The 14,181-nt window shown below is 40.3% G+C and overlaps 2 protein-coding genes across 2 annotated transcripts; both read right to left on the bottom strand.

Moving 5' to 3' along the window:
* Nucleotides 1–2,592: 2,592 nt before the first annotated feature.
* Nucleotides 2,593–6,029, bottom strand: LOC133534093 (uncharacterized). The gene has a single exon (XM_061873183.1). It carries the CDS (start codon nucleotides 5,794–5,796, stop codon nucleotides 2,731–2,733), a length of 3,066 nt encoding a protein of 1,021 aa, XP_061729167.1. The 5' UTR covers nucleotides 5,797–6,029; the 3' UTR covers nucleotides 2,593–2,730.
* Nucleotides 6,030–6,272: 243 nt separating this feature from the next.
* LOC133534095 (uncharacterized) lies at nucleotides 6,273–9,629 on the bottom strand. The gene is made up of 2 exons (XM_061873184.1): nucleotides 8,438–9,629; nucleotides 6,273–6,280 (listed from the first exon to the last, which is right to left on the bottom strand). Exons 1-2 carry the CDS (start codon nucleotides 9,627–9,629, stop codon nucleotides 6,273–6,275), a joined length of 1,200 nt encoding a protein of 399 aa, XP_061729168.1.
* Nucleotides 9,630–14,181: the final 4,552 nt, after the last annotated feature.

Below are 14,181 nucleotides of genomic sequence, written 5' to 3' on the forward strand. Positions count from 1 at the left end.
ACAACATTTTTCACCACACCAACGCGAGGAAAGTACTGACTATGAAATACCAAAATATCAAATTTAATCCAATCCAAATGAACACAATAAAAAAATATAATTTTTAATCATCATTTAACCTAATTCTACTAGCTAACATAAGTGGTGATTGTAATAAGGTTGATTTTGGATCTTGCAGTTTTTTGAATAATACAAATGAGTGTTGCTTGTGCTACGATTTATTGAAGACTGAGGTGTGTATAGGAAAATACTTATTAACTACGCTATGCATGTGTGAGTGGGCCATACACACATATAAGATATTTTTTAAACAGCTGTAACATACCGCCCACCAAAAGGATATTGATTATCCTTTTTCAGAATCAAATAATCATGCAAAATTTATAACAAAATTAAAATACAATTCATCATTATTATGTGTAAAAATTCTTAACCAGGTTTGCATAAATATCAAAATTGGCAAGAAATTTACAATTGAATAAAAATAAAAATAAATATGTTCTATCAGAACATATATAAATTTTTGGACGTTATTAACAAGTATAACATTAGTATTTTGTAATACTTCAGAATTAAACAAGTTTAACTATACTGTTACATCGACTGGAAAGAAACAAAGTTTACTGATAGAACGTTTGACAATATTTTCACCGCTCTTGACACTGTACACTCGTGTTAGGCCGTCGTTTCCAGGATGTTTGGCAACAATGCGTCCTAACAACCACTTTCCAGGATGTAAGTTTTCGTTTTTTATTAATACGAGTTGGCCAATATCAAATTCCGGTTCCTTTTTTGTCCATTTCGTTCTCTGTTGGAGTGTTGATAAATAATTTTGTTGCCACGTATGCCAAAAATCATTTAACATTTTTTGCAGGTGTTGCCAACGGGACAAAACGTTCGTGTTCACATCTTTGAAGGTTGGTGATGGTATGGTTATCGGTGCCTCTCCAATCAAAAAGTGTCCTGGGGTTAAAGGATTCGCGTTTCCATCGTCGTCTATGGGAACGTAAGGCCGTGAGTTGAGACACGACTCGACCTGGCAGATCAGGGTTGAAAATTCTTCAAAGGTAAGATGAGAATTAAGGACTCTCTTTAAATGGAACTTCATGGACTTTACTCCACTTTCCCACAATCCACCAAAATTGGGACTGTATACTGGTACAAAATGCCACTGAGTTCCATCTAACGCCAGCTTTGTAGCTATATCTCCATCAAAGTCCAATTTTGCTTCTTCAAATGCTTCTGCCAAAGCCTTATTTGCTCCGATGAAGTTCCTCCCTTGGTCACTCCAAAGATGTGCGCACCTGCCTCTTCGTGCCACAAAACGTCTGAAGGCCCCAATAAAGGCTTCCGAGGTTAAATCTCCGACAAGCTCCAAGTGTATGGCTTTAGTAACCATACATACAAATATAGCTATGTACGATTTTATGGTTCTTAATCCTCTCCCTTTTGACATAAGTGTTTGATATGGACCAGCGAAGTCGACGCCACTGTTCAGAAATGGACGTGCTGGGGTAACCCGTTCCTTAGGTAGATCTCCCATTAACTGCTTTTTGGCAGTGGCGTTTTGTCGTGCACATATCAGGCATTTGTGGATGTACGATCTGACCTTTTGTTTCATTTTTAGGATCCAGTATTTACTTTTTAGGTAGCACATCATCAGCTGTTGTCCGCCATGAAGGGTTCTTTGATGAGCATCAGCTACAAGTAAAAAGGTAAGTCGGTTCTTACTGTCCAAAATTATAGGGTTCTTGCTATCTTCGCTCAAATTTGCGTGTTTAAGACGACCGCCCACCCTGAGTACATGGACTTCATCCAGGTAAGGATTTAATGATTTCAATTTACTGTCACATCTTACGTTTTTATTATTTTTTAGTCTAGTTATATCATCATTAAATGCATGTTTTTGAACCAATTTAATACAACTTATCAATGAATTTTGTAATTCTTCTGTTGTGAATATGGGGTTCGGGGTAAACTTTTTATAGTTTAAAAAGCGTCTGCAGTATGTAATCGTCTTAATAAGTTCTTGTAAATCGTCAAAATCGTCAAACTGGTTTACAATTGAATAATTATCTTCTTCTTGTACCTTGAGGTTGGTGTGGAAGGTTCGTTTCATTTCCAGGTCTGTCGTGGTGTCTGGCTTATTGAATAGAATATCATGAGTTTTTAGCCATTCTGGCCCATTCCACCATAAATGATGTGAGATGAGTTCTGGTAGCGGTGAACCACGTGACGCAATATCCGCAGGGTTCGATTGGGATGGGACATGATACCATTTATCACCAATGTCATCGAGAATGGACACCACGCGATTCCTGACGAAGGTTTGCCAGCGGTTAGGGTCTCCTTTTAACCACGACAAAACTATGGTTGAGTCTGTCCATGCGACCACTTGACTTTCAGGGATTCTCATGGCTTCTCTAATTTGTTTAAGCAGCTTTGCCAGCAGCGCAGCGCCACATAGTTCTAATCGTGGCAAAGATACTGGTTTCACTGGACTTACACGAACTTTGGCAGCAATGATATTCGTCTTGATATCACCTTCTTCAGTTTCTACTCTTAAATAAGCGACAGCTGCATAAGCTTTTGTAGATGCATCAGAAAATCCGTGTATCGTAGTTTTATCTAGTCTTAGTTTAGTGGTGTGCAGCCATCTTGGTATATGAACGTTCTTTAAGTTTTCAAAATTGTGTCTTATGTTTAACCATTCTTCTTTTATTTCAAGTTCTACTTCATCATCCCAACTTGATCGATGCAACCAAAGTTTCTGGATAAGCATCTTGGCTTGATTATGCTTGGTGCCAACCATCCCAAAGGATCGAACAGTTTTTGCGTTTCTGCTAGTATATTTCTCTTTGTAATAGTGCTTGGCTGCTGGGGTAGTTCAAGTTTGTACTGAAAACTGTCTTCACCCATGTTCCAAGTGATACCCAGTGCACGTACAGTTCCATCCAGGTTGATATCCATGTTTACATTACTGTTTCTCTCATCCGGTGGGAATTGCTTTAAAAAGTTGGTGCTATTAGACGACCATTTCTGCAGATCAAATCCTCCGTTTTTTAGAGTTTTTGCTACATTTTTCGCCACATCTACAGCGTCTTCTACGTTATCTTGACCAGACATGAGGTCATCCATGTAGAAATCTTCTTTAATCGTTTTTGCAGCTACTGGATGATGTTTTCCTTCGTCTTCAGCGACCCTTTGTAACGTTTTCACAGCTAAGTAGGGTGCAGATGCTGTACCAAACGTGACACGAAGCAGGCGGTATTCTTTGATAGGGTCTGCTGCACTTTTGCGCCAAAGTATACGCTGTAGATCTGCATCTTGTTTGGTAACTAAAATTTGACGATACATTTTCTGTATGTCTGCAACGAAGCAGATTTTCTTCATACGCCATCTCATGATTATGTTTCTTAAATCTTCTTGAAGCTGTGGACCCACCAGTAGCTCTTCATTGAGTGAAATATTGTTTGTGCCTTTAGATGAAGCATCAAACACAGCTCTCACTTTCGTGTTTTTGTCGTTCCTAATCACAGCATGATGTGGGAGATACACTGATGGGGTTTCTATTTCCGTGTCTGGAACTTCTTCCATGTGCTTCAATGTTGAATATTCTTCTATGACCTTGGTGTATTCCCTTTTGAATTCTTTGTCCTTCTCAAATTTTCGTTCTAATTGTTTGAATCTTCTTAGTGCTATGTCCCTTGTTTGACCTTCTGTTGACTTTAATTTATCTGTTCTTGTAGGGAGTTTCACTACATATCTTCCTTCTTTTGTTCTGGTAGTTGTATTTGCATAAATCGATTCACAAAGCTTCTCATCCGCTGTAAGTTCTGGTTTTTCTGCTGAATCCAGTTCCCACATGTTTTTTACCAGAAGGTCTAAGTCGAATTTGTGATGCATGACAACAATATTTTTTGAAGAATTGCCTTCAGCGTCTCCGAACACAATCCATCCGAGGCTTGTATTTTGTGTACACGGTGAGCCTGGAGGACCTTTGATTAAGCCATTCAGTAAAATTTGTGCATAGACCTTAACGCCTAGAAGCATGTCTACTCGACCTGGTTGATGGTAGTTCGGGTCTGCCAGATCGAGTCCGTTAAGGTGCTGCCAAGCGTGGTGAGTGTTGGTGAGTGCTTTTGATGGGAGCTCAGTGGTTACTCGAGTAGATAAGACAAATGCATTGATGTTTAGGTTGAAATTAGTGTCAAATCTTGACTGAAGCTCACACTGTACCATACTGTTAACTGAGGTCTTCATTGATTGCAGTCCTGTGGCTGAACCCCTGACAGGTGTCTTGTGTAGTTTCATCATCTGCACGGCTCTCTCCGTGATGAAGTTCGCTTCTGAACCTTGATCAATTAAAGCCCGTAGTGTGAGCACTTGCCCCTTGTCACCTTTCACCAGGACAAGCGCTGTAGCTAATAAAGCATCTGTCTTTTTAGTAATGAAGTGCGTTGCTATGGTAATATCATTTTCTCTATCTTCTTTTGGTACATCATCACTATCATCATCATTATTTTCTTCCATCTGATTAAGATGTGCCTTTATATCCTCGTTCTTTGTGTGATGTAGTAGGGAATGATGACGTTTATGACAGATTTGACAGGATGTTGGTAAACGGCACTTGAATACGGAGTGGCCGCTGAGCAGACAGTTATAGCATAAATTGTTTGTTTTCACGTAGTCATTTCTTTCAGCTACGTCCATACCTGCAAAATCCTTACAGTGACTCAGCGTGTGATTGTCGTTACACTTGATGCATGTTCTAATTGAAGTCGCTGGTGATGTTGTATTTAAGCTACTTTGGACATTAGAAGGAGCTGGCGAAGTTAAATGGAAGGTTTTCTGCGTAGCCGGTCGAGAACTTGAGGGAGCTGTCGAAGTAGTGTGGTGTATAAATTCCAGAGTACGGAATTTGGTTTCAAGAAAAGTCCTCAATTCTGACCACTTCGGTAAGTCATCCGGTGTACTCTTAAAGGAATATTCTTCCCAGTCCTTATGAGTCTCTGTATCAAGTTTCGACACAATCAAATGCACTATCATGGGATCCCAGGATTCAACGGATACCTTAAGGTTGCTTAGACTGTTCAAACACTCCGTAGTTGTGTCTAAAAGTGATTTGATTTGGTTAGCAGTTTGCGAGTATAATTTTTTCTGCGAGAATAATCTTTTCATGATAGCGTTAACAATTATTCTTTTGTTTCCGTAACGATTCTTTAAAGTCTTCCAAGCTTCTTCGTAATTAGCGTCTGTTACTTGTATGTGCTTAAGTAAAGCTTGTGCTTCGCCACTGACACTATTTTTCAAAAAATGCAACTTCACAACGTTGGTTAACGAGCTGTTATTGTGTATAAGTGACTCAAATATGTCTTGAAAAGTTGGCCAATCTTCATAACTACCACTGAAAACTGGTGGCTGTACGCGAGGTAACTTCACTTTATCTCCTGTTATGGAACTGTCAGTGGCAGTATGATTGCATTTACCACTCGAAAACGATGATAGTATGTCTTTTATATCGCCACTCAAGCAAAAATACAAATCTTCATGAATGTAGTAATCTTCATTAACCAAATAAGGTATGTCCATTCGCCTTTCCGTCGGTGTACACTTAAGAAGGTCGTGATGCGCACCTTGAAATATACTCCAGTAATGTTCTATATTTTTTAATCGCGACTCGAGATAACCCCTTGTAAGTCGTGCTTTAGAACATTTCTTGAGATTTGTTTGCGTTTTTTGTAATATATTTGCTGTATCTTGTAACAAACTTAATAATTGTTCCGTAGTTGACATTTTGTTTCACTTAATTTCACGTAGATAAACGACGAAAAGGTTCAATCTTATAATATTATTTAGTTGCATTCAAATGTTTCATGTCATGTCCAATCACTTTATAATGTCTATAACTTGCTATTTGATTGCAAAGCACACTGCAAAGTAAATGCAAAGAACAAAGTATTGCAATTTAAATGCAAAGATCACAAAATATTCACTATGAAAAAACAGTCGCCGGCCGCCTTATCGCTCTGGAATGCAGTCCTTTTGTTCTCGGTCTCCGGCGAACTAAAGACTTCTTTGTTGCTATCCGGTTCGGTTTGGACCATATGGTGATTGTAATAAGGTTGATTTTGGATCTTGCAGTTTTTTGAATAATACAAATGAGTGTTGCTTGTGCTACGATTTATTGAAGACTGAGGTGTGTATAGGAAAATACTTATTAACTACGCTATGCATGTGTGAGTGGGCCATACACACATATAAGATATTTTTTAAACAGCTGTAACAATAAGCAAACAACTCAAAATTTGCATCTGATTACTTTGCCCCACATGTGTCTAAAATGCAACTTTCTCATTCGTTTTTGAACAATCAAGAGGTCCGTCCAGTTGGTGTGGTGAAAATATTTTTACCCATTTCAATGACTTCAAGATACAACATTGCATACTTGTGACCGCAACAGTACAATCACGTGAGTTTGTTAGGGTAAACAAATTCCACAAAACGAGATGTAGACAGTACAAAATACAATAAAAACGCACTTAACCACAATGAAGTTAACCTTTTGAACGCCACGCCTATCACACGCGGCGTGTAAACGTGAACCTTGGCTTAATCTGTACCAGAGACAGTGGGGGGAAATTGCAAAGTTCGGGCGTTCTCGGTTCCGTTCGGATCAGCATTGCTACGAGCGAGAGTTGGAAAAACTTGATGTTCCTTTACGTACACGACACCAGATAAGATAATCACTTATATTTATATACATAATTTTTGGTACTTTTTTGATTTCCGTTAACTTTAAGGGTGCATTATTGAGCTTAAATTAAGTAACTTTCTCAAAAACACTGGTATTGTAATTAACTCCATTTCGGAGATAATCAATAATTATTAATTTTTCCATATTGATTAGTGTTTAGTACGAGTATGTACATTTGTTACTAAACGTAAATACTATGTCGGACGATTGATGTTCGAAATGACATTGATATGTCACAGTTTTCAATTCTTTGGTTGAATTAAATGTAATATTAATTAAATTAAAAAAAAATGCCCGTATTTAGTAATTTCTGTCGATCCATAATATCCATAGTTTTATAGAAGTTTGTAAATGATACCTTTTGTTATTAACCTAACTTACACCCTATTCCGTCATAATAAAGTGCTTTTTCCTCTGCAGGCGAATGGAAACTACTACCCGTAGCTGTAAAGGTCCTCAGTAGTAAAGACAACCATAAAGAACTGATCAGAGAACTCACCAGCGACCAGTTTAGACATGACAACATATTGCCCTTGTATGGATACAGTGTTGGAGGTACTCGCCCATGAAGGGTTCCGTACCATTTATGACGTATTAAAAAAACTACTTACTAGATCTCATTCAAAACAATTTTCGGTGGAAGTTTGCATAGCAATGTATAATCATATATTTTTTTTAGATTTTTCATTCTGTTATTTTAGAAGTTACGGGGGGGGGGGGGGGACACATTTTACCACTTTGGAAGTGTCTCTCGCGCAAACTATTCAGTTTAGAAAAACAATGATATTAGAAACCTCAATATCATTTTTGAAGACCTATCCATATAGATACTCCACACGTATGGGTTTGATGAAAAAAGATTTTGTGAGTTTCAGTTCTAAGTATGGGGAACCCCCAAAATTTATTGTTTTTTATTCTATTTTTGTTTAAAAATCGTAATGCGGTTCATAGAATACATCTACTTACCAAGTTTGAACAGTATAGCTCTTATAGTTTCGGAAAAAAGTGGCGGTGACATAATCGGACAGACAGACGGACATGACGAATCTATAAGGGTTCCGTTTTTTGCCATTTGGCTACGGAACCCTAAAAACACCCAATTCCAAATAATATAGTATAACAGATTAAATATCGTGACAAAACTAAGAATAAAGATTCCGTTTTTGCCATTTTAACTGTAGTAATAAAAAGTTCTTTCATTACATAATTTACTACTACAAACTTGGAAAATATATATCAATAAAAAAGTGAGCTCTCCGATACCGGGCCTTTGTTACGCATATCGAGGACACATTTTAGACTGGTTCGGTAGCATTCGACTCGCCGGCACTCAGTAACCGTAGAGGGACCACACAAGAAATCGCAAATTATTTTTCCATTTGTACATTTTGAATCTTATTTCAATTACCATAGGAGTTGTAATTCAATAACCGGTTAAAGTGACCGGACCCTTTTTTTGCAGGTAGTGGCACGCGCGGTTTTAGTTAACAAGTACCTGGGCGACCGAGCTTTGCTCGGTTATAACTATTTATTGTAATATGGTGGTGTATAGGTGATAATCTTAACTTCATTTTATTTAGTTTTACGCGTTAGGCAATTCTTTCCGGCCCGGGTCTGTACCGTCCGAGCATTCGTCTCGGCAGGGGTCCATGCTGTCCGTAACAGTCTGCCCCCGCTGACGCTCCTGCGACTGCTCCTGTTGCAACGGTAGGACAGCCAACTTTGTGACGGGCCTCCGGAACACGCCTCCTCGGGTCTGAACGTCAGCCGATCGTATTCCACCATCCGGTCCTGGGTACACCCGGGTGACGATGCCGCGTGGCCACACATTGCGCGGCAGGTTTCCGTCCACTATTATTACATAGTCGCCCTTCTGGATTGGCCTGACCCTGTTATTTGATGATTGGCGCGGTGCGAGTGTTGGCAGGTACTCCCGTATCCATCTTCGCCAGAAGTCGTCGGCCAAAGCTTGGCTGGCCCGCCAAGTCCTGCGATCCGCTTCCTCGCACGGTCCGGTCGATGGAGCTCCCGTTGAGCCTCCCAGGAGAAAATGAGCCGGTGTCAACGCTTCCTCATCCCTCGGGTCCACTGAAACATGGGTCAGTGGCCGTGCGTTGACAGTATTTTCTGCCTCTGCCAGTACGGTCAGCAACAACTCTTCTTTGGGTGCCTTTGTGTGTAATGTTGCTGTTAGGGCGTTCTTTACGGAGCGTACTAATCTTTCCCAAGCTCCGCCTTGGTTAGGTGCACCGGGTGGAATAAACTTCCATGTGACGTTGTGTTGTACGCCGAACTCTCGAAGTGCTGGTAACCACTCCTTGTAGGCGTTGCGTAGTTCGACGTCCGCTCCCCTGAAGTTCGTTGCATTGTCCCTGTAAATGACTGCGGGCCATCCTCGTCGTGCCGCTAGTCGCCTGAGAGCCATTATCGCCGAGTCCGTTGAGAGACTATGGACGATCTCCAGATGTATGGCTCGCGTTGTTAAGCATGTAAACAATGCAACCCATCTTTTTTCATGCCTTCGTCCGATGGTCACTGTTAATGGTCCAAATAAATCCACTGCCGTGTTCGTGAATGGCCTCTTGTACGGCTGGATTCTAGCCAGCGGTAAGTCTCCCATTGCTGGCACCTTTGGTTGCGCTCTCCTTAACACGCATAGGCGGCACTTGCCAGCCACCATGCGCACCGTTGGCCGTAGGTGAATGATCCAGTAGAGCTGTCGTAGATCATTCACAACTCGTTCATTATTTGCATGTCCAGCTTCCTTATGCGCGCGTTCAATTAATAATCTAATTATTTGATGCCTCCCGTCCAATATGATTGGCTGCTTCTCTAACCCTAGTACTGGCGCTGCGTTGAGCCGTCCTCGCATACGTATCAGTCCGTCTGGGCCTAATACTGGGTCCAATTCATGCAGTCGACTTTTGTGGCTGACTGGTTCGCCCTTAGACAGATTCCGATACTCCTCAGGGAATCGGTTTGTTAATGCTAATGGTGATTATTTTGTATGCATTTTATTGCAAGTCAGATAAATAGTTGAAATAGTAAGGGTGAATCAATCTTTTCTTGTCAGTAGCATGGGTATCGATCACTTTTTTAAACCTGAAGGCTTTAAAGAGTGTCTCAGACTCTGTCGCACTTGTAAATTCGTACGTAAGGGTGACAGGGAGGCAACATGGCGAACGGGGTTCGCGGTAGAGCTTCTGATTTTAAAGCATTTAAATTCACCAAGTATAGGCTTTTGTCGTCAAGCTCACCATACTTATTAACCTATCGAATGAGCTAATGGTTTTACGGATACTGGAAAGCGATATGTAAATGTACTACATACCTATACGAGGCCTGGATGTTAGTGAGATGACGATATGAGTTGTGCTGGTGTCCGACTTTATTACCTACATATAACATGAGTATCACATGATTATCCACCTGGTTTCTTGAGCTTAATAGTCGCCTCCAAACCTCCCCTTATAGCGACCCCTTTCCTCACACAAAGTTTACCTTAAGTTCATATTAGCCTCACTGGATCACTGTTCACTCTGAGTACTGATAACGTTGGTCACAATATACTAGAGACACATCATTATTCTAATAACACCATAAGAACGTTCTTGACTTGATCTAAAAGCAAATATCACTGCCGCGTCGATCTGTTCGCACACAACCTCCTTTTTCCTACTGTCGTTCTCATCTACCCTCTCACCTTCCCTCAAAAAATCCCAATAACCTCGAAGCGGTTACTTAAGTTAAACGTGACTACTAGCGCCATCTACTCCATGACGTTGGCAAATATTAGCGGGTTCGCAATACGTTGGCGACACTCCCGCCCAGAAAGAAAATGCTACTCTTAATTGAAATTAGATGTCTATAGGCAAACATATAAATAAATCAACAACTAGATAATAAGAACACTTGTGAATAACAATGTGTTTTCTCGAACCGCATGGTTCACCCTTTGCGTCGTGAATCGGCACGGCCTGAGACTTTGTGCAATTTCTGATGACGTTACAGAAATGTGCTGAGACACTGCGTTTCTGAGATCGATCCAATCGTGCATCTGGTCTGAGTTGAGTTGTGATTGTGAGTGATCTGTCTTGAGCTGATAAAGAACAGGATTCTGAGTCTGGTCTGAGCATTCATCAATGTTTGTGCTGAGCCAAATAATAACAGGATCCTAAGACTGATCTGAATACTGATCAATTTCCGTGCTAAACTGATTGAAAGCAGGATTCTGAAACTGGTGTGAGCGTCCATCGATGTCTGAGCTAAGCTGAGTGGGATCACGGCTGCGACCTGTCATATTTGGTCCATTACTGGTCTCTCCGTCAACCCATGACCAATGTTATATCTTACACTCCAGCGCGTACGGTTCTCGATTGCTCCGAGCAGTCTCTAGTTGCAATTTAGGTCACGAGAAGAGACCGCGTCATGCGGCCCATGTGTCAGAGAGTGGCAATGCGATCTGATATCAAATATCGGTATTATTAAACAGTGAGAGCTCCGTTCGCGATAGGTTTATCCCATCTGTAACTACCATCTGTGATTCGCTCTGTCACTTTGTCACTTTGCTCTTTTGACATCGTTATTAACATAATAACCTATTTCACCACTTCAAGTGTCACAACTATTACTACAGCAGACGTAAACAACTGTAACTGTTTTGAACACTGCGACGACCGCGAGAACGAAAAGAACATACGTTTTTGTATGCAATGATAGTTACCACACAGACAAATGCGGCCGTCTTATCCGAACGGGTGTATGTAACCTAAATTCCCACTACTTCTCTTTACTGTATATTACTCGCAGTAATCTACTATGTTAAGTATTCGCTTTAAATCTATTCGCTTATCCATTAAGGCCACTGTTGACATGTCCATCTCTGGGTGCACCCACTTCATGTCCGGCAGCCCTCCCCAGCCAAGGGAGAATCACGCTATTTTTATATGTATAATCACAAATGAGAATGTAAAATAGAATCCATCTACAACTCGACCACACTCCTTTTTTTTATGCTAATTGGACATTCAATAGATGTATCAAATCAGGCTCCCACTTCGAACCGTTAAATCCAAAACAAGTGATGTGATATTTAAGGCACCTTTTCTTACCGTTCATTTCGATTTATGAAGCAGATATTGAGTCAAAATGAACTCTGTTTGTTTGTTTGCAAAGTGGTTTTTATTCCTCTTATCATTCTCTGGTGCGTTTATATCGCGCCTGGTGTGAAATAATCTAGTTTAAATATGTTGGGACAGTCAAGTTGGCAGCAACTGTTTTAAACTGTTTTATAGGCTTAAAGTATTATATCGCGTCCGTGATTTTATTCACGTCGATTTACGCATAAACATTTTTGCCACACTTTATTCTGTCTAAATTGAGCTATACTGATACCGCCTTTGGGGGGTGGATGCTGGCGAGTACCTCGGTATTAATTCAACGCATTCAAAATGCTTTTCTTTTCTGTTTCTTGCCGTTCTCACATCACACCATTTTTAAACCGTTATAACCTATTAAATATGTCTGCCAGACCTACCTTACACTTTGCATCATTGCTTTTTGGAGTCATTCGCGATTAACAGCCGTCTTATCTATTTGAAAAACTTAAGATTTCGAAGGGTCATATACGTGGTGTCCTCAGGCTTAACGGCACGCAACACAGTAAGTCCGCTTTTCGTGGCAGCTTTCGATATGTTTACTCTTTGATTACATCCCCGTGCACATGCATCAGTCCTGCTAAGGATGGTAGAAACAGCAATACATATACTGTACATCCGAGGTACCGATCCATCTTCCTCATTCCGATCAGATCTTAAATTAAGCAAAATATCGCCAGCCTTCCGCACTACAGTGTTTTAACTGCTGTGTCCATCAAATTGACCCAATCTGTTTCTTTTATTCACGAATAATCACTTCACAACTTTAACAACCATGCGAGACATATAGATGGGTACTCAGTAGCAAATTCTCAACGTGTGCCAATTAATAAAGAATACAGTGGGTGCGGCGTATACTCTTTAAGGCTTTGCGCTTTATTGACTTCGCATTCGCAAAGGCTTTTGATTTCTTTAACTGGAGTTAAATGTTCAGAGTTATGAGAAATGGGGATACCGTAACACGTAATCCTTTTATAGTTGAACGAGGAGTGCAACTGTTCACTGAGATCTGTGAATAGACAATGAGTATCGGAAGGTTGTGAGGGTGATGTCCAAGTTGGTGGCCAACTAATCAATAAACTCAGTTTTGCAGATGACATGACTATATTAGGTTAAGTGTCCGTGGAAAATGAATTTCGGTTCTGCTACAAAAGATTGGGTATGCCAGTAATGAGTCCATTTTCAGGATGCAGATCCATACCTTATGATCAATAGAAATGAGACGAAGATGATGCATGTCGATCTTCCTTGTAAAATTAAGAGAATCAATGAATTGCACGATCTTGAGGCAAGTTGTTGGTTTACTTGGTATTTTAAATAAGTGATGATGGCATCTGCGACTAAAAGGTGATCAGAAGAGCTCATGTGGCCAAAGCTGCGGTGAAACGACTCGCCAGGATATGCATATGGAATAACATAAAACAAGGATCAGACTAATGCGGGCGCCTTGGTTTCTCGATCATATTCTTTACATGTCCGAAACCAAGACCATTGAAACTGAAACCCATCATAGGACAGATGCATTTGAGATATGATGCTGGCGAAGAAAGCTTGAACGTTACTACGGTGCAACTGCTTCAACTCTTGACAAACTCGACATCACCGAGGTTATCCACTGTTAGTACCCATAGCGTTCTTAGTTTCTTCGGCTATCGAGGCCGAACCAAGAAAGGAAGAGCCAAGGAAGCGTAGGGATGGACGTATGGTCACACGTCGTTGGGCGAACAGAATAACATTAAAGATAAATCCACATTACAGGCTAGCATACACCGCCCAAGAAAGAGCGGCTTCGAGTGCACTGGTGAAGAACCACACAGGACAGGTGTCCACAGTGACTTATGACGATACGGCAACGAATAAGACTTTGATAAATCTGTCTTGTGACTATTGCTACTGTAGGAGTCGTACATAAAACAATTAAGGCTCCTCTTCCCGCAAAATACCGTAAAACTAAGTTATTCAGAACCATATTTTATATTAAACATTGATACTTTCTGAGCAGCAAAAAACATATAACAATCTACAAGATATGACCAACGATATATTTTTCTGGAAATCTATTTTAATTTACACAACTATATTTCTTTCAGTTAGATCGGTATTACTTCTGCAAAAATATGGAACTTTACAATCATTCTCACAAGACACTATAAAATGATTTGGTTTTCTTGCTTTTTGCAATTTCATAAAACTATGCCTCAATTTCTAAAAACAATAAGCCTAAATTCCGCCTAGATTCCTACCATTACCCCCCTCTGCGGAGGCAGT

Source organism: Cydia pomonella, unplaced genomic scaffold (assembly GCF_033807575.1).
Source record: "Cydia pomonella isolate Wapato2018A unplaced genomic scaffold, ilCydPomo1 PGA_scaffold_56, whole genome shotgun sequence".
Taxonomy (NCBI): Eukaryota; Metazoa; Arthropoda; class Insecta; order Lepidoptera; family Tortricidae; genus Cydia; species Cydia pomonella.